Source organism: Canis lupus, chromosome 30 (assembly GCF_003254725.2).
Source record: "Canis lupus dingo isolate Sandy chromosome 30, ASM325472v2, whole genome shotgun sequence".
NCBI classification, from domain to species: Eukaryota; Metazoa; Chordata; class Mammalia; order Carnivora; family Canidae; genus Canis; species Canis lupus.
This window is the reverse complement of record NC_064272.1, coordinates 4767407-4786125: the sequence shown is the minus strand read 5'-3', so window position 1 is coordinate 4786125 and position 18719 is coordinate 4767407. Positions and strand designations below refer to the sequence as shown.

Here is an 18719-nt window from a genome sequence, read left to right as displayed (position 1 = left end):
GTTCTCCACACCCCCGCTGAGGGTTTACAGGCCACCGTTTCAAAGCAAACAACAAAAAAGCCACAATCTGAGAGAAGACTGAGCTCTTCGGGGAGGGCAGGGGGACGTCGGAGAGTCCTGCATCCTCAAGCCTGCCGGCCGCAGTTCCCAAGCGCTGGCCTTCCCCTCTCTGCCCGGTGCGCTCTCCAGTGCATTCTCTCACTCCCACTTTTCTTTCCCACTCCTCTCCAGATTTGGTGGGTGGCGGGGGCGGGGGGAGGATAGAGCTAGCTGGGTTTGAAAAAGAAATCCTCGACAGGCCCGGGATCCGAAGAAGGCTCGCTGCGCGTGGTGGGGCAGCCCCCGCAGGCGGGGAGCGCGTGGGAGCGCGTGGGTGGAGAGCACGCGCCCAGCTGCCTCCCAAAGGCCAGGCGCCAGCTGCGGCTCCCACCTCTGCGGAGCTCCGACCCTTCCTTAAACTCGCACTGAGCCTCGGCCTCCTGACCCGAAACTTCGCCGGTCTCCACTAGTCGGGATTCCAGTGTCTGATTTCCTTCCTTCAAACTTCACAAATGCAGTTTTAATCCCCTCCAAACCACCGCCAGCTGAGACGCCGGGACTGGAGCAACGTGTCGAACAACATTAAGGTGCCGAACAAAGACACAGGTGGCGAGTGACCCAAGTTGGGTGAAGGTGGGAGCCTCAGGAGGGCTCCTTCGCCAGAGCATCACCTCGCTCCGAGGGTATCAGCCCCTGGCCCGGTCGCTTCCAAAGCCATCTGCGCTGGAAGTGGCGATGGGAGGTGGAAGAGGAGCCGCAGGAGGAAGGAAGAGGGATGGGATCGGGATAGCAGACTGAAGAACCCAGAGAAAGAAAAGGAGAGGGGAAGGACGGGAGGCAGGAAGGGAGCGCGGGAAGGAGCCAGAGATCTGCGAGAGCAAGCGCACGTCGTGTTTGGAGCCCCGCCAGATAGCGCTAGAGGGCTATTTATTGAAATACTTTTCCTTCTGCGAGATGGTGAAGCAGCTAAAATTGGGAGAAATAAGACATAAGAGAGAGTAAAAGGAAAGAAAGTACGATGATCCCACCGCATCTTAGTTAAGAGAATAAACTGCTGGGTACTTTATTAATGGGGCGGGTGGGGGGGGGGATACAGGAGAGAAAACCTAAGTGAGGAAAGGACCAATCAACAAACAAACAAACAAACAAACAAGGTCCCCTCCTATCTCTTGATCCCAACTAGAAAGAGAGTGAGCAAAGTGAACAGGTAAGAAAGGAAGTGTAATTCTTCCTAGTTCAACTCTCAGAGCTGCTGGTACGGGGCTGGGAAGGTCAAGAACAGTTCACAAGGATGAGCTGAGGTTTATAGAGAAGAGATATTTTTAAAGTAATAGATGGCTGCAAGGGGCTGGGGAGGGAGAAGCAAACACATTATTGGAACCGCCAAATAAAATATATATCAAAAATTCCAACTGTCAGCCAGCAGGTCTGGAGCAGAAGAGAGTCCCTCTGCCTTTGTCCCAGTGATGCCGGGCTCAAGGCTGTTTCTGCAGGGCTGCAATCAAACTCCTTGAATAACAATTTATAAATACTCTGGGAAGCTTGGAGAAAAGACCTAGACTACAAAAATTCACTGTTGCATTCACAACTCAAAGAACAGTGAAACAGATGGAAAGAGAAGACCTAGTGACAGAGGTGGAGTCCAGAGAAGAGTGAGGAAGGATAAAACATTTTGATCCTCTTTACTTGCTCAGGTCAGTAGTGCAAGAAAGAAAAAGTTATTTCAAATAATACTTCAAAGTACTGATTTTGTTTTATTCTAAAAACTCTAGTATCTCACACATCCAGCTTCTCATTTAAAATTGCACTTTCCTTCTACCTGAAACATTTTTTTTGAATCAAAGTAACAATATCTTTCTTTGAAATCAGCAAACAGAACCTCCACAAATAAAAATTAACCTTACAGAGAAAAAAAAAATCTGCTTAACCCAAAATACTCCAGTTCAAAACATTAACTAAAGTTACAAATAAGATTAAGGTTGGATTTATTTGCTCCTCTAGCAAGCCGTCAATTATTCTAACTATTGTAAGAAGACAAAAAGGATTTAAACCCGGCAATTTTAATACACAGATTAACACTTCACAGTTCTGAGGAATTTGAAGTTATCTGTGCTGAGGACCTATAACTTTCGGGGGGGGGGGGGGGAGATGAAATAGGCACACAGGCTTCTTAAAGAAGGTGGGCAAATTCACCTAAAACAGAGTCTAGGTTCATAAATGCTCATTTCAAATTAAGTACGCCCTCTAAAGCCAATGCCCTTTAAATTGAGTAACGGTAGTGGGATTCATTTATTCTTTTTAAATTTTAAATGTTACCTCTAATAGCATTCCGTGTTGAAACAAAAAAGAAAAGGAAAAATAGAAAAGAAGCAGTTCTCAGAAGTCTTAGGGATGCTTCAATAAGAAGTGATTAAAAACAGACTAGACTCTTAAATTTGAGAGGCCCCATCCCCCCTCCTATTCACCCCCACCCCATCAGGTCCCCTCCCTTTCACCTCTTTTTTATGCAGTGCCCCACCCCCACTCCAGAGCTAAGTAGCAGATTTGGGATTCTGAAGAAATAGGTTTCAGCATCCATATTTGTTCTGGGGCACTTGTAAAATGCGATTTGTAGAGGGTCTTTAGCCTTCTGATTGTCTTTGAATTGTTTTTACTGAAACAGATCTTTTGCAGTTAATGAGTCCCCACGCAGCTGGACAGCTCCTCTCGGACACTGAGAACTCTAACCCCAAAATGACCCCAATTTGACACCGCAAGATGAAATTTTACCGCCTGTTAAAACCATTTCCAGCCTGGGCAAAAGGAGCTGACTGTTGACGGAGGTGTGTGCCGCCTCCTGCGACCCCCATCTCGTGCCAGTCTCCTGGGCCTGCCCCACCTACTTTTCCTTCACCCCAAATGTGGAAGAACAGAGGAGCCTCGCAGCCTGGATTGGGGGTGCAGAGGCTGAGACTGGAGCATCAGTAATCAGGCTAGAAATCAGAAAGTGTGTGCACCTCCCTGCTTTGGAATCGCTACTGTTGGACTGGCACAATTGGACGAGGTAGGGGAAGATCAGGAAGTTCTTAAATGTTGTTCAGCTTTGTTAATAAAACATCAGCAAGTTGGTGATTAAAAGTAATAGCTTTTTAATTCATCAGATTGGCCAAGACCCGACACCCTGAATCACCTCCAACTTGATCTTGTGTGTAATCTACTGCACTGCGATGCTATTTTACACGTATAGTTTCACAAATGACATGCAACTAGGTAAGTGGAAATCTCTTTAGTCGCATGAAATTTGGGGTTCTCCCCTTGAGCAACTGGTGAATTTTTAAATGATGCAGATTTTCCTCCATTAGGGCTTCATTTTTAACACTCTCACACTTTCTTACCTGAGGTCTTTGGAGTTAAAAATGATTGCGGGGTTTTTTTTTTTTCCTTTGACTCTATCTTAAAATGTCCTATTTCTCTCTCCCTCCTACATCAACCAGACCATCCCTGTAGTCTGCTTTAATGTAGCCAGTACAATGCAAAAGAAGTTACAGAATATTAGAAAGTAAGGAAGAAAGGAGTTCAGGTTAAACTGACTTCTGCATCGACCGAATGATTAAAACACATGAAAACCGAGTTTAAGCTTTTTTTCTTTTGTAAAACCCAAGATTATTAAGGAATTATCAACCCATTATGAGTTTAACAACTGTTTGAAAACAATACAAAAATCATCAATCGCTCTGCACTGTTTTTACTCGGATGCACTGCCACGTAAGAAATGTTTGTATTTCTTTTAGATGCTAGTGAAGTTTTTCTAGATAAAGGCTGTGGGGGATGCTAACTCACTTCACAGTATCACTAGGGAGAAAAAAAAAACGGTGGTAGAAGCAGCAGAAGGTAGCAACGTTGAATGTTTAAACTCTGCAACGTAGATGTTTGCTTCGAAGTTGATCTTTACAAAGCAGCATTTATTAAGGAAACTGAGTTTCTTTTTTTTAAGGGAGAAGTAATTGGCACTCACTATACAGGCTATTTAAAACAACAATAACCCTATTGACGACAATACATACACAATATTGAAAATACGAACAACTGGAAGAATAAAAACTAAAAATCACTATAAACTTCTCAGCTAGTGGCGCTGCACGGGGAACTCGGCTCCAGCAATTTCAAGATCTCTAGCAGACAACGCTCCGCAGGCGAGACCAGATTGTTATTTTTCTCTCATCCTTCCCGAAACCCCAGCTAAACTGAATTCACGTAACTGCCGCTTGAAATAAAATTCTGCAAGACAACTTTTTTCGTGTCCTCTTTCCTTTACTACTCACCTTTTCTTACATGTCGACGAACAACTCAGCAACAAATAAGGAGGATGCTTTTAATCTTGGAGTCCTTCTAGGGAAAAAAATATTGAGGAGGGGTATGTATGGACCCTGCCCACAACCTGCAGGTTTCATACCCGTTGGCTCATACAGGCTTGAAGCCCAGCGTAAAAGTGCTGGAAATCTCGTCTAGACACTCGTCTCCGAAGCTCCAGGCGACCGGCGGTCCCTATATTCTGGTCAACGGGGCCAACACCTCGCGGTCCGCAGCCCCGCTCCCCGGCGTCGCACTAGCCTCGCCTCCGCCAGCCTCTCCGCACTATCTTTATATGTGAGGGCCGACTTCCCGCAGACATCATTGTTATGATGGCTCATTTAATCAAACTGTTTAATTGCTCTGGTAATCACTATCATCATCACAGGTGCTCAATCATTCATTATTTTTGGAGGGCTTTATTGACCTCCGGAGCTCATTCCCCAGCCCTATTAAAACGGGGCCAAATTTTTCCGACTTAGCTTGGAGTCTCAGCAGGCTGATGTCTAAGCTCAGTTGAGTGTTGCCTGAACGCTTACCGTGAGGCAGAGAAGATGGAAAGCCACGCACCCCCTCCCCAAGCTCATCTGGGCGTCTCTCTCTCTCTCTCTCTCTCTCTCTCTCTCTCTCTCTCTCTCACACACACACACACACACACACACACACAACTTTATTTTCCCTGTGCTTCCTTTCCCCCGGGAAGTCGGGTCAAAGTAGCGCGCGGAGAATACCCTACTTTCTACTCTGCAGAATGAATTCAAAGTTGGAGAGGGAATCTGCTGTTGAGGAACAGTCTGTTTTCGATCCTCTGGGCCAGGGCCCGTGCGCCGGGCCAGAGCCGGGAGCTGGGCAGAGGGTGCGCCGGGAGCTCGCCGCGCCGGACCGCGGGGCGGGCTGGAGCCGGGGGGCGGCGGGGGCAGCTGCGCCGCGCGCGCCCGGGGACCGTGACTCCGCCCCCAGCTCGAGGCTCCGAGTGATTGACGCAAGGCCACCGGGAAACCCTCGGCGTCGAGGTGAGGCTGGGTGCAGCTCCAGCCAGGGATTGGGGGAGACGCCGGCCAGAACTACTTTCTTCGCAACCCCTGTGGGATATTTACCTTCCTCCTCCCTCACTCTCCTCCTTTCCCTTTTTGGAAAAGTTCCTTCGGAGTCTTCCCCAAGCGGCTGAATCGCCCAGGACCATTAACACGACCATTAGCTGCAGTTACGGCGCTCCGGCCCCTGCACCCCGGGCGACAGCAAAGCTGGGCAGGGAGTACGGGTCAGTTCTCCTCCTTGCAAGGCGTCTTACCCCTCTCCCTCCCTCCCTCTCCCGTGCTTCTAAGCTCTAAGGGAGCTCTACTTCGGAGGCGCACAGTAGTGGCGCGCGCGCGCGCACACACACACACACACACACACACACACACACACTCCTCCTGGCGACTGCAGACAACATCAAACATCCACACGACTCCTCCCCACTTCCTCCCTCCCAATTCCACCGCGGCCCCCAGAGAGTCTCCAGGGTGGCCCTCGTCCACACCGCTGGGAGAGAGCGCTCTCTGATTTAAGCTTAGCTCTTCTCGTCCTGGAAAAAATAAATGTTGACAACAAGGGTGCTGGACGTGCACAGGGAAGAAAGTACCACTAAAAAAAAAAAAAAAAAAAAGAAAAGAACAAGAAAGAAAGAAACCACCAAAACCAAAAACCCTCTAGCTCCGGAGTGAGACGGTGTGCAGAGCCTGCTGCCCCTGGATGTGAGCAGAAAGCCTTCAGGGACGCCGGAATCGCCTGGCAGAGGAGTGGGGGCCCGCGAAATTAAAAGGAACAAAAGCAAGAGCGCCATGCCAAACGTCCCCGACGCGACCCCATTAGGCTTGAGCCCGGTGTGATGGGAAAATGAACTAGAAGGAAGTTTGAAAAAAAAATTATATATATATATATATAAGATCTGAGGCGGTACCGTACTTTCCCTGTGGTTTTCTGCAGTTTTCCTCTCTGCGCTCTCCCTGGCCTCTTCATTCTCTCCCTCTTTCCTGGCTCGCGCGCGCACGCCCGCATGCGCGCGCTCCCGTTCACGCGCGCGCACACACACACACACACACGCGCGCGCGCGCGCTCCTCTCCCTCCGGCTCCCCCGCCCCCCCCCCCCCCCCCGGCCGTCCCCGCGGAGGAGCAGGCTCGCTGATTTGCTCGGGTCCGCCGGGCTCCTGCCTCCCCTCCCCCCGCCCCCCGGCCGGGGCCGTCCGATCGCACTCGCTGCACATCAGAGGCTCGGCGCGGCGCGCTCCTCCTCGCTCCCGCTCCCGCTCCCGCTCCCCACTCCCGGGATGTGTCTCCGCCGCACGACGGGCTATGGCCACCACGACTTCCGGGTTCCGTCATTTCGTTCTCCCGCCGCCGACCCGCGCCGCCAAACTGAGGCTCTTCTATAAGCCAGGCAGCAGCCAACCTGCCAACACCTACTGACACTCACTCATCTCCCAGAGAGAAAGAGAGCGCGAGAGAGCGAGCGCGAGAGAGCGAGCGCGAGTGAGAGCGAGCGAGCGAGAAAGAGAGAGAGGGAGAGACAAAATACCTACCAGGAAAGGGGGGGAGGAAGTCCAGTTTTTGCAAACTATTCGTTTTTTTTCTTGATTTTTCCCCTCTGCTTTCTTTGAACGATACTTTAAAGAGAGAGGATCACATTAGAGATACCGCGGGGGCCGAGCTAAAGGAGGGGGGGAGGGGGGAGGAAAAAATTCAAGAAGCAGAAACCCCTCGCGGAGTTTTACTGGAAGAAAAAAAACGGGTCTGAAAGATTCCTCCTCTTCATCATCATCAACCATCATTCATTCACTACCTTGACATTCCGGGCTTTGATTGACAGCTGGAGTGGCAAAAAGCCATGAAACACGACAGTTCGGTTACATGTGGGCTGCTGACGGGCCGCTCGTAACCTTCAGTTCGGGGGCTTGACAATTTTTTTTTTCTTCTTTTTCTTCTTTTTCTTTTCTTTCTTTTTTTTTTTTTTTTTCAACTGAGGGGAAGAGAAGAGAAAGAGGGGGAAAGGAGGACCGAAAAGGAGGAGGAGGGGAGGGGGGGAGGAGGAGGAGGTGGAGGAGGAGGAGGAGGAAGATCAGGAGGAGGAGGAAGAAGAGGAAAAAAGAGAAAAAGAAGAAATATCACAGAAAAAAAAAAAACTCTTCGTTGTCTTGCCTGGGCTTTTTTTCTCCCCCTAAAAAATAACATATTGGAGAATTGGGAGAAGTCTTTTTGGTTTGGAAAAAAAAAAAAAAGGAATCTTCAGCCTAGATCACTTTCTTATCCGGACTGGGATATTAAATATACGACACATCCAGGAGTTTATTGGAGCGCAGACTGATGGCGCAAAGGGTAGGTTTAAATCTCCAACACTTACCTAGATATAAATCCTCTCCTAAGAGGGGCCTGTCCCGATGCCTCCTCTCCCTTCAACGCTGCTGCTGCTCGCTGCTTGATGATGGCGGCCAGTATTTAAGAAAATAGCAGCAAAATTATTCATCGGCTTTTCCCCCCCGTGCCTCTGCGTGTGTGCGAGTGTGTGTGTGCGTGCGTGTGTGCGTGTCTGGGCGCGCGTGTTCCAGCGCTGTGCGAGCGGGCGGGCGGCGAGTGCGTGTGAGTGGTGTGTGTGTGCGTGTGCAATTGTTACACGCTTTCGCCTCGCTCCAGCTTTTACCCCAGCAGCGCGATTCCCCCGGTTCTCCTGCTGCCGCCGCTGCCGCTGCTGCGCCGCTGCCGCCGCTGCTCCCGCGGCTCGGGGCGGGCACGGGCTGCGTAGGAGCCGCCGCCGCCGCCGGGGCCGCCGCTGGGGCCGCGCTGCCGCAGCCGCTGCGCCGCCGCCTAGACTAGCCTGGGCTGCTTGTTTTGTCTCTGAAATTGACAAGGACGCAGGGAATCCGCTGCTAAATAATGTTTCTGGTAACTTTCACGTTATTCCCCCCTCCCCTCCGCTCCCTGCCCCCGGGGAGGCACTGGCCCCAGCCTTCCCTCGTCCTCGGCGTTCTCCGCCTGATTATTAGCGTTTTTCTCCTCTTTATTTTGTTTCATTTCGCCTTTTGATTTATTGGATCCTCGGGAGGAGGCGAAGGGGGGTTGGGGGTGGGATCCGGGGCTTCCTCCTCCGCTGACTCCACTTCTCCCTCGGTTGGCTCGCTCCGGTTCTGCTGCCTCCGGCCCGAGCGGGACCTCCCGGCGCCCCCTCCGCCCCTGGCCTCGCCGCTCCCCTCTCCCTCCTCTAAACGCTGCTCTCGGTTCAGACTTTTTCATTTTAAAATTTAAGAACATCCCCCGCCCCCCCGCCCCGCAACTTTCAACTCGTTGTTTCGGCTGGTTTGGTTTCTGTGTGTTCAACTCGTGCTCGATACTTTTCTCCTTTCTGACTTTGTTTTTATTTCTCCCTCCCTCCCTCCCTCCCTCCCTCTCTCCTGCCTGCCTGCCCCCTCTTCCCTTCCCCTTTCCCTTCCCACCCCCTCCCCATTCCTCTCCCACTTCTCTCCGGCTTCCTTCTCCCGGCTTCTCTTTCTGTTCCCGCTCGGCTCTCCCTCACCTCCCGCGCCCCCTCCCCTGGCCGGGCGCGACAGTACGATGAGCTGCCCCATTACGGCGGGATGGACGGAGTAGGGGTGCCTGCTTCCATGTACGGAGACCCTCACGCGCCGCGGCCGATCCCCCCGGTTCACCACCTGAACCACGGGCCGCCGCTCCACGCCACGCAGCACTACGGCGCGCACGCCCCGCACCCCAATGTCATGCCGGCCAGCATGGGATCCGCTGTCAACGACGCCTTGAAGCGGGACAAGGACGCGATCTATGGGTAAACCAACCCCCCTCCTCCCGACCCAGCGTGCCGTTTGTGAGTGCGAGTGTGTGTTCGTCTCTGTGGGAGTTGAGGGGATGGTCGACCGAGTGGGGAGTTATTTCTGCAGGGGAGGGGGGTGGGAACCGCTTGCCTTCCCTTCAGAAAGGACAGAGACGGGGGCCTGCTCTTCGTCGCCTAAGTGTAAGTCCCCGAAAGATGAGGCTTCCTCCGCCCCCACGACCCTGTCACTCCGGACCCCACCGCCCAGAGTGACTTGAGTCCTGAGAATTTTGCCAGGGCCTTCTCCCCAAGGACGGGATTCCTGGCCAAAGGACGCAGCACTGGTCCTTCCCGGCCCCCTAACAGAGGCCTTGACGAAGGAGAAAGTTTCCTACCGATAAGGAGCAACTTTGGGGTTTTGTTTTGGGTTTTGTTTTGTTTTGTTTTTGGCTTGTTTGTTTGTTTGGGTTTTTGGTTTGGTTTGGGTTTTTTTTTTTTTCTTTCTTTCTTTCTTTCTTTTTTTTCCTCCTCTGTTTCCTACCGGGAGTCTGGGAGTCACTAAATGCAGCCTGAGCTGGGATCAGAGCTGCTTCTGTCGGCCAGGAAGTCCTAATCACCCACTTCTTAATTCTCTGTAAATAAAGGGGGTAGACCTTGACGTGCCCCCGGGTGGAAGGGACTTGGTGCTTGCATAGAGCTGCTCTAAGGAGGAGTGAGGAAGATGGCTAGAAATTACGTATTTTATATTCTGAGAGAACTCGGAGAGGCGTGGAGGTGCACGGTCCCAGAGTGGACCACTGGTGCTATAGAGTAGGTGGGGAAGGCGGCGGTTTGCGAGGGGAGGGGACGCTCGGTAAACGGCCACTGAGCCTGAAGCCGGAGGCCGCAAGCATCCCGAAGGGTAGCTAAACCGCCCCGAGGAACACAAAGGGCAGACGCGCACGCACACTTCCAAGTTTTAACACTCGATGTATTTATTTTTGCCTGCTGGAGAAATGTGGTCTTTGGAAGGAAGCTCCTCCGCGTTTCACATTCCTATTATTTTGCCCCCCCCCCCCACACACACACAAGGGCTTTACTAGAAGTAGAGCAAACAAGTTTATAAGGCAAGAGGGTGAAGAGGTTGGAAGAGCACTCTCTCCGATTTAGATGTAGGAAATAACGCTTCGGGTGTATATATAGGTGAAGCCTTCGGCCTCCTTCGAAATAACCATTAATTTGCAGAGTTAAAGCAATTCTTTAAAAAAAATTTTTTTTTTCCACAAAGTGTGCCTTTCTTGAGAGGCCAGGGCTGGGGATGAGGGGGTTGGTTCGGCGGTCTCCGTAGTGTGGGGATTGGGTCTGGATCAGCCCGAGCCCCAGACCGCCTAAGCTGCTTGGATGTTTCATTACCTCCAACGGAGGCTTTTCTTACTTGGCGGGCTGAAGTGGCCAGGGGCTTCTCCGTCTCGATCTGAGGGGCTCCTGAGCTCAGGGGGAGGGCCAGGCCGTTTTTCCTTTCTGTTTCTGGCCCAGGCTCGGCTGGCTAAGGAAGGGTTGTAAAGTGTGATGCGTGCCTGTTTTATTAAAGAAGGAATCCGAACCCTCCAAACTTGTTGATTACAGTTCTTGCTCCTTCCCCTCTGCACCCCGTCTCCGTGTGTGTGTCTCTGCGTGGCGCTGCCCGTTAGGCACCCGTTGTTTCCTCTGTTAGCTCTGGTCTTTGAGAAGTGCGAGCTGGCGACCTGCACTCCCCGGGAACCCGGAGTGGCCGGCGGAGACGTCTGCTCCTCCGACTCCTTCAACGAGGACATCGCGGTCTTCGCCAAGCAGGTCCAACCTTCTTGACCCACTCACCCTCCTGCAGACCCTCACTCCCCCTCCCCTTTCCTCGGAGCAGTACATGAAAGAGGAGGAAAAGGCAGGGACACCCGATCTGTTCCTCTGGCCCAGCCTGTGCTCTTCGCCTCCTCCCCATCCCTGAGCCTGGAGGCGAATTGGAAGCGGAGATAAATATGGGTGTTTGTTTTTCCCCCCAGCCAGGAATACAGGGGCTCGACCCTCGAATTAAAGTTGACCTGCTCCTAATCTGGGGCTTGGCCTTTTCCCCCGCCTGCAGCTACTTGAACAAGTATTGGGGATAGGGCCTGGGAGGGTAGGAAGCTGGGCGCCTCATGGGGCGGTGCGCGCCGGGCGCTAAGGTGAGGGAGGCTGAGAGCCACGGCCCCTTAGACGGCTGCAGAAGGGGGTGCTCGGCCCAGAGAACGGCCCAGAGTTCCCAGCTACGGCATAGCAGTTCCAGGCACCCCGTAGTAGGGCGAGGAGTAGAAGGCCCCAGAACTTTTTCAAGCGAACCCACTAATTTAGGGCACTGGTTTGTTTCCTGTATTTTCCCAAAGCCCCTCCACTCTTCCCGGCCACTGCTCTTCCGCCATAGACCCGCGCACACAGTGTAGTCCGTGGCGGCGTTTCTCCTCTTTTAGGTTGGGGTGGTAGTTCACTTTGGCTTTCCCTGCTTCTTACAGGTTCGCGCCGAAAAGCCACTTTTTTCCTCGAATCCAGAGCTGGACAACTTGGTAAGGCTGGCCGTTTCTTGCCTTTCCCCAGCCTGCCCGCCCCCCGCCCTTGCCTGGAAGCACCCACCGTCCCCCCGGAACTCCGGGCAGTTGGAGCAGAGCCCTCTTTCTGCAGCTCGGGAGCGACAGGGAGGAAGGGAACAGCTTAGAGCCCCCCGCAAGGGAGATGGGAGGTGAGAGGTGGGGATGGACCTCCGGAACAGCGGAGGCCGGGGAGCAGCAAGCGGGGACACAGCGCCCCGATTGCGAGCAGGGGATGAGTCCCAGATCTCGGCTGCGAGAAGTGAGTGATTTCCACCGTTTGCCAGGGTAGGCAGCCGAGCCCCCGGCAGCTCACCCGAAGGAAGTCACCGCTGGCGCAGCGGCGGAGGGCGGGCGGGGAGATGGGGGAGGGACGCAGGGGGCATGCGGGCGCGGGCCACTTTTAGGTGCGATTCTTTTGCTAATTTGCACAATTTCAATATTAAAAGTACTTAAATCCGTTTTCAAAGGCCTTGCTTCACCATTCATCTTGAGTATTTCCTTCTTTAGTAAGGACGGATTTCGCAGGGTGTGCTGTTCTAAAAAGCTTTCTCTGAAGAAGCGGATTTTTTTTTTTTTTTTAATTTGGCCTGAGGTCGAGAGAGGGGACGGTTAAAGACTGGCGGAGAAAGAAGGCCTGGCCTTGGAAAGCAGTCCTTACAAATAGCTCAGTGAACACAGGGGGCAAAGATACTAGATGCTTCGGCTCAGGTTGAGTCTGATTCCTACCCCGTGGCCAATGAAGCAGAGATGATCAGTAATCATTTGTTTTTTCTGACGATTTTTCAATGTGTGGGTTTTGCGTGGCCACTTGCCTGTTTCTTCTCCCCAGTTCAATAACCTCAGCACCCCACCCCACCCCCACTCAGGACTTCTGAGTCACAGAGCCTTAACTCCACACTCTAAACTTTTCTTTCAGATGATACAAGCAATACAAGTACTAAGGTTTCATCTTTTGGAGTTAGAAAAGGTAAGCAGGAAACGACACTCCCCATTTTGATTTAGCCACTCTCCTTTCTTAGTTGACTTGGGATGTCTTTGAGCACCTGGAGGTTTTGAGCAACTTTGTTACCACGTCTGTCCTTCGGATTGCTCCTTAAGGAGGGTCTCAGAGGAAGGGTGAATTAGAACAGCCCTGCCTGCTTCCCCCTCCCGCCTTTTTCCCCAGGCATTCAGGATTATTTTGAAATGCAGCAAACCATTTGTGTTACTGGACATTCAGCCTGCTTGCATCTCTATTAGCTTAGCTCACCCTCAGACCAGACCAAGTGTTAGGTGCAAGTAGAGGGAATCATCCTCGCTGGGGTGTCTTTACATTGCTCTGCAGCTCAATCACTTTCCCCTGGAAACATACAAAACTCTTAGCTTATTGAATCGCAAATGCCAATGCTATTCCCAGTTCCAGTGTTTTAACATTTTGATGTTATCATCAAATGGGATTTTCCCCCTTGGACTCCCAGTCTGAACCCAGTTATTTCCAGTCCAGTTTTTTTCTCTCTTTATTGTAACTTGTTGCTCAGGGAAGTCTCTGGAGAATAATATCTGCTGCAACAATTGCTCTATTGTTTCCTTGCCTTCAAGTATTACACCCATTAATTAGAGTTAGTTTGGAAGACATTGCACTGTTGCCCTTTCCACATGTAACCTTGCAACCTGATTTTTCCCCCTTTAAAAATGTAACAAAACAATAACAAGAACAATACAAGCTAAACCCTCCACCATGAATCCTCCTTTTTTAGGTCCACGAACTGTGTGATAACTTCTGCCATCGGTACATTAGCTGTTTGAAGGGGAAAATGCCCATCGACCTTGTCATCGATGAAAGAGACGGCAGCTCCAAGTCAGATCACGAAGAACTTTCAGGCTCCTCTACAAATCTCGCTGACCATGTAAGTCTGAGAGCCCTTTGGCGTTCTTTTGAGACCCCTGGCTAAAGCATTAAAAAAAAAAAAAAAAAACCAAAGAAACAAAAAAAACTTGTAACAATTAGCTGAGCTCAAACTTAGTTTTCTTTTTAAATGATCTGGTCTCTTGGGGGGGGGGGTGTCTTTTCTCCCTTTCACACTACCTCTGCCCTACCTTTCCTCTTCGTTTTGCCCTTTCCTGGCCCCCTTTCTTATTTATATGGCGAACCAAAGAGACCAGGGAGTTGATAGAGTGATTTGTGCTCTTCATGTGTAAAGTTTCCTGCATTTGGTGGCTTGAGTGTTAGCAAATTGTCTGTTTGATATGGTGCCTGCTGCCTTCTCTGCCTTCTCAACTCTGTGTAATCAGTGCAGCAGGGACAGAGAGGCAAGTCAGCTAGCTTGGGAGCTTGGTGGGGGGGGTGTGTGTGGAACTGAACGATGAGAGGAACTGGGGAGGGGGGCTGCTGACTTCCAGGGTCTCATAGAGTGACAATCCTGAGAATTATTGGCAACCTTGCATTGCATTCGAAATAAAAGGAGTGAACACATTATGATTCTCTGAGCTTTTGCTCTGTAGAAACTTATTGTCAGTATATGGACTTATTGCCAAGTGCCCGAAGCATCTTCATAATAAAAGACAGTAACTTTGATGAAACAATTATTCACAATGTAATACACAAAGCTGAAGGGAACTGCGATTGAGTAACCATAGGTTAGTGGTTGAATTTTAACACTTAAACAGTTGGTGAATGAAGACAGAGTAGTAAGGAATGACTGTGTATGTCAGGCCAGGATGGGAGATTTCTTTCTATTCCCTGTTTAATCCTATTTTGGAACTGATCTAGGGACTCTGATGCAAAAAAAAAAAAAAAAAAAAAAAAAAAAAGAAAGAAAGAAAGAAAAGAAGAAAGAAAGAAAAAAAGCATATGTAGTGAGACTGAAAATTTGAAAAAGAAGCAAAGAGAAGAAAGATTGCAGCTGGTAGGAAAGGCAAGAGTGGCAAGGTTAAAGAGTGGGTGTGAACAGCAGTTTATTTATAGGAACTCAAGCTGGGGGTGGGGGACAGGGCGTCTATAGATTATATTCAATTGAGCTTACAACCTAAGCGATATAGGCTATAGTCTAATAATTTGCTGGCTGAAATATTAATTTAACACTTTGTGGAGTTAAACAGGCTTCGAAGCTTGAAGGCAGTTTGCATCCCCGCCCCCCCCCAATTCCTGGGTGTTAACAGGAATGGATTGAGATGCCTTGAGAATAAACCTTCTATGAGGTTCTTTATCTCCCCCCACCTCCAAAAAAAAAGTTTTGAAATACACAATCATATATTTTAATTATTAGCCTTTGTACTGTATAGAAAGCCAGCCTAAGAACAAAAGTTAAAAAAAAAAAAACACAAAAAACCTCAATCCTGGTTGTCTAGTTCTGAGACAGAATAAATACTATGGCGTTGAAAGCTCCTGTGCCCACCTTTATTCTTGGCTTTTTCCATCATGATGGGGGGAACTTCGAGGGGCTCTTTTGTATTTCAGTGTATTAATAACTAAAATCAAAAGGGTGCAGCAAGCAGCTATGAAAGTTTACTTGCTGCTGTGTGGCTATATGATGAGGATTGTTGTCTACAAGGCATGACACCACCTTAGAAATATGTGTTGTTGTTGTAATTTATTTGTTTATTTTCATCACTTCCTGTTTCTCAATTCAAATACATTCTGCAATGTTGGAGGAATGGGAAGGCGTCTAGTTACATGGTTTATAGAATGAGAGGTTCACAGTTATCTGCAGAAACATTTCTTGTGACATTTCTAGGGGTCTTGACTACTTGGTTTTCTAGGATAGTTTCTTGGCAATTGTTTTTCAAGTGGATATGTGTAACTAGAACATGTAGATGTTTACATAGAAGAGATGAGATAAACTAGGCTGTTTAGGGTATTGGATGATAGTGCCAATTTATGAAACTATCGTAATATTTAAATTACACTCAGAAAGGAAGTGGCACCTAAGAGGATAGCGCTTTAATAATTTAACAATCATCATCTTTGGATAAAAGAGTCAACTGTAACATTTGTTGCTCCACTTTCAGGCCCCCAATCAAGTAAAGATGACAACTGATTTATTTTGAACCCATGAGGGCTTGCCACCTCATTGGGCATCATAATTTAAAGCCTTTTATTTCCTGGAGATCTGAACTATAACATTTTTACTTTAGCCCCCTGCTATTTGTTTTGAAAGGAAGCAAGAATTTGTTCCGCCAGGCACACCGAGGGGGAAATGACGAGATTTGCTGCAGACTTGAATTTGATGCAGGAGGGGAAAGAAGACCTTGTGGGGCTTTCACCATTTTTTATCTTTTTGTACCAGAGGTGCATGGGTTATATGTTCATTTTCAAGGCATCTCCCTCCAAAGTGAATTTGCTTATGTTTCTGCCTCTCCTGCAAATGTACCCTCCCTTCACCACCACCACCACCCACCAGAAAGGGGAAAATACTGCAGCACTACTACCTGAAAGGTGGTATGAGTGGACACTTTCAGCATGTAAATGTGTCCAATTTGAATCTCCAGGTTTATTTTTTCATTTGCTTTGATATGCATATTTAATACATTGCCCCAGGCTAGATCTCATTTGGTGCACGCTGGGGCAGGGGTGATGATGAGCCACTTCAGAAGGACAGAGACAGCGTGTTGTTTTCTCTGTGTTATCTGTTGGCCCACCATTCTGATCTGCTGCGCTTCCTCGTGGTTTTATTTGCACATGAAATGCCGAGAGCATTTCAACTTATTGGCTATGAATAATGACAGCTAAAAAAGAAGTGTAGTTTAATTTGTTGTGTGCCAAGGTTTCTCTTGTGGAGGTGACAGTTTGTGACAGCTGTTTGACACCCCCAAAACACATACACCTCTATACTTATTAAGTGGTATCAAGCTGCATTGTGTGTGTGTGTGTGTGTGTGTGTGTGTGTTCAAGGAAGGAATGGGCAAGGAAAGAGAGAGAGTGAAATAAAAGAATAAATGTGTAATTTTGTGTAGTGGAAAGCAGAGAGAAAAGTGTCAGGAACAAGATATTAGGTGCCGAAATAGACTTCTATTTTCATATTGAAAAATTTGCAAAGAAAATCAAATGAAAGTAATTGCTACAAATATCTTGAAAGCAAGTATTTTTGGCAGGCTTTTAAGAATGAGTTTTATATACTATTACATGGTAAATCAGGCTGTTGTCATGCTGATTTCACATTCTGTAATTTTATGTAAATAATCTGATGTAACACTGATAAAAATACAACCAGAGTGTCCTAACCTTTCATATGTTACATTCATTAGATATACTGAACCCGTTCATTTATTATCGGCATTTACATGATGGGCATGATGATAAAAAAAAAGTTTGGAATTAAATAGAAAATGAAATTTGCCACATTGGCTCCTAGTTTGTTTTTAGTAAATCCATGATGAATACTTATGTTTTTATATTATAATATAGTTTATTTTATATTCTTATTCTACATGAGAGTAATTGTTATTGGTAGAAAACAACTATTACAGTATTCTTTGGAATATTGGGAAGAAGAAAATAAGACGGTTAAAGGAAATAGAACTCTGTTTTCCAGCTGCAAGTCATGTTAGGTTTCCCAGACATCCAAATTTATTATGTTTAAAATAAACATGTCAAGAAACCAATTCTTTAAAAAAAAAAACTTTCCAACTTGAAAACTATTGTGGAATATTCATATTTCTCCTAGTCTGTAGTATTTCTAAATAATAGGTGATATCCACATTTTCTACTTTACGTAGATCTAGCCTTTAAATCTAGTGCAGCCAAATAAAATATATCTTTACATTTTCATTCAAAGATCTCACATATCTCTAGAACAGTGTTAGATAAATGAAATATATCTGTTTGAAATATATTCTCTGAGCCAAGCTCTATTTGCCTGAAGTGCATACAGCTCTATCATTATTTGTAATTAATGTTCATAAGGACCTCGTCTTATTTATTTATTTCTTTTCGGATGAATTAAAGATAGGAAAGAAAATACAACTTTATCTGTTAATAGTTCATGACAGGTGCCTTAAAATTGTCTAACTCTGATAATACGATTAATAAAAAAATGTTAATTTCTATGTTGAAAGCTCTATAAATGAAGATGTGCTGTTTTTTTTTTTTTTTTGCTTCTCTGAATATGTCAAGTTTATTGATCTATATACAGCTTTTAAAAATGGGTTAAGTTGAGGGGAGAATCCCCAGAACCTTGTCGCTGATGGAATACAGGCCAACGTCTAGCAGGGATTAGGCAGCAAGGTGAGGGGTAGTAGCCTTAGGTGATTATAAAATATCAAGGCGAAAATAATGGGATTTGATAATAATATTAATAATATTAATAATACAGATGATTTATTTTATCAGATAGTCTCTTAAATTCTGAGATTAGACCTTGTGGTGTGTTATCCAAGGTCTCCAGGGACCCATTCCAGGAAAGTTCTGTCTCTGAGTTCTGTCCACCAGCGCAACATGGCGGGGTCATGAGTTCTCTGTTGTTATTGTTATGTAGCTTCTAAAGGTTGGTTGTTGTGTAGCTTCTGAAGGTTGGTTGTTGTGTAGTTTCTGAAGGTTGATAGCTCTTCTGTCAGTTTTCCATTCAAAAGAATTATATTATTTAAATTACTTCGGTTGTGCAGTTGAAGTATGTTTGCAGGGTAACTGTGATGAGATGAGATTAAACAAACACTTGACAACCACTGACATTCACTATCAGATGAAAATTTTGATATTTTAAAAATTGATTTCCTATTTTTTTCAGACTGAACATTTTATGGAATTTCCCAACGCAATTCAGAATTATTGGAAACATTTTATAATGCGATGGTATACCAACAAAACAAGAAATTTCTCTTTTTTCTAAAAGTTGCTCCATTAAATAGAGGGATTCATTTTTTTTTTAATTTTGGTATTTGTTTTTGGAATTTGCAAAGAGTACTTGCCACTTCTTTGAGAGTTACTCACATATTAATTCCCGAAGCTTAATAAAGGTGGAAGCAGGGAGATGAGGGAAAGACCCCAGCTCTATTTACA

General features: G+C 47.6%; 1 protein-coding gene and 2 long non-coding RNA genes across 18 annotated transcripts in view; 2 read left to right on the top strand and 1 right to left on the bottom strand.

The window, feature by feature from the left end:
• The window catches only part of LOC112676162 (uncharacterized), a 56939-nt gene extending 49053 nt beyond the window's left edge, over positions 1-7886 (bottom strand). For 3 of the 4 annotated variants that reach the window (XR_007407343.1, XR_003146344.3, XR_004810959.2), the window contains exon 1: positions 7749-7886. This is a non-coding gene — a long non-coding RNA (uncharacterized LOC112676162). Of the gene's footprint in view, positions 1-6315; positions 6451-7748 lie in introns of those variants that run through there. The other variant, XR_007407342.1, reaches the window with a different exon arrangement.
• Positions 291-4307, top strand: LOC112676160 (uncharacterized). Its single transcript, XR_004810956.1, has 5 exons — positions 291-626; positions 1459-1733; positions 2702-3082; positions 3180-3288; positions 4013-4307. It is a non-coding gene; the product is annotated as an uncharacterized LOC112676160 (long non-coding RNA).
• Positions 6584-18719, top strand: part of MEIS2 (Meis homeobox 2) — a 205585-nt gene continuing 193449 nt past the window's right edge. For 3 of the 13 annotated variants that reach the window (XM_025473261.3, XM_025473272.3, XM_025473269.3), the window contains exons 1-6: positions 8142-8287; positions 8950-9182; positions 10838-10979; positions 11672-11722; positions 12663-12713; positions 13483-13632. In XM_025473261.3, the coding sequence (XP_025329046.1) occupies positions 8279-8287; positions 8950-9182; positions 10838-10979; positions 11672-11722; positions 12663-12713; positions 13483-13632 (636 nt within the window). In that variant the 5' untranslated portion in view covers positions 8142-8278. Of the gene's footprint in view, positions 7724-7930; positions 7985-8141; positions 8288-8949; positions 9183-10837; positions 10980-11671; positions 11723-12662; positions 12714-13482; positions 13633-18719 lie in introns of those variants that run through there. The other 10 variants (XM_025473271.3, XM_025473268.3, XM_025473262.3 and 7 more) reach the window with 7 other exon arrangements.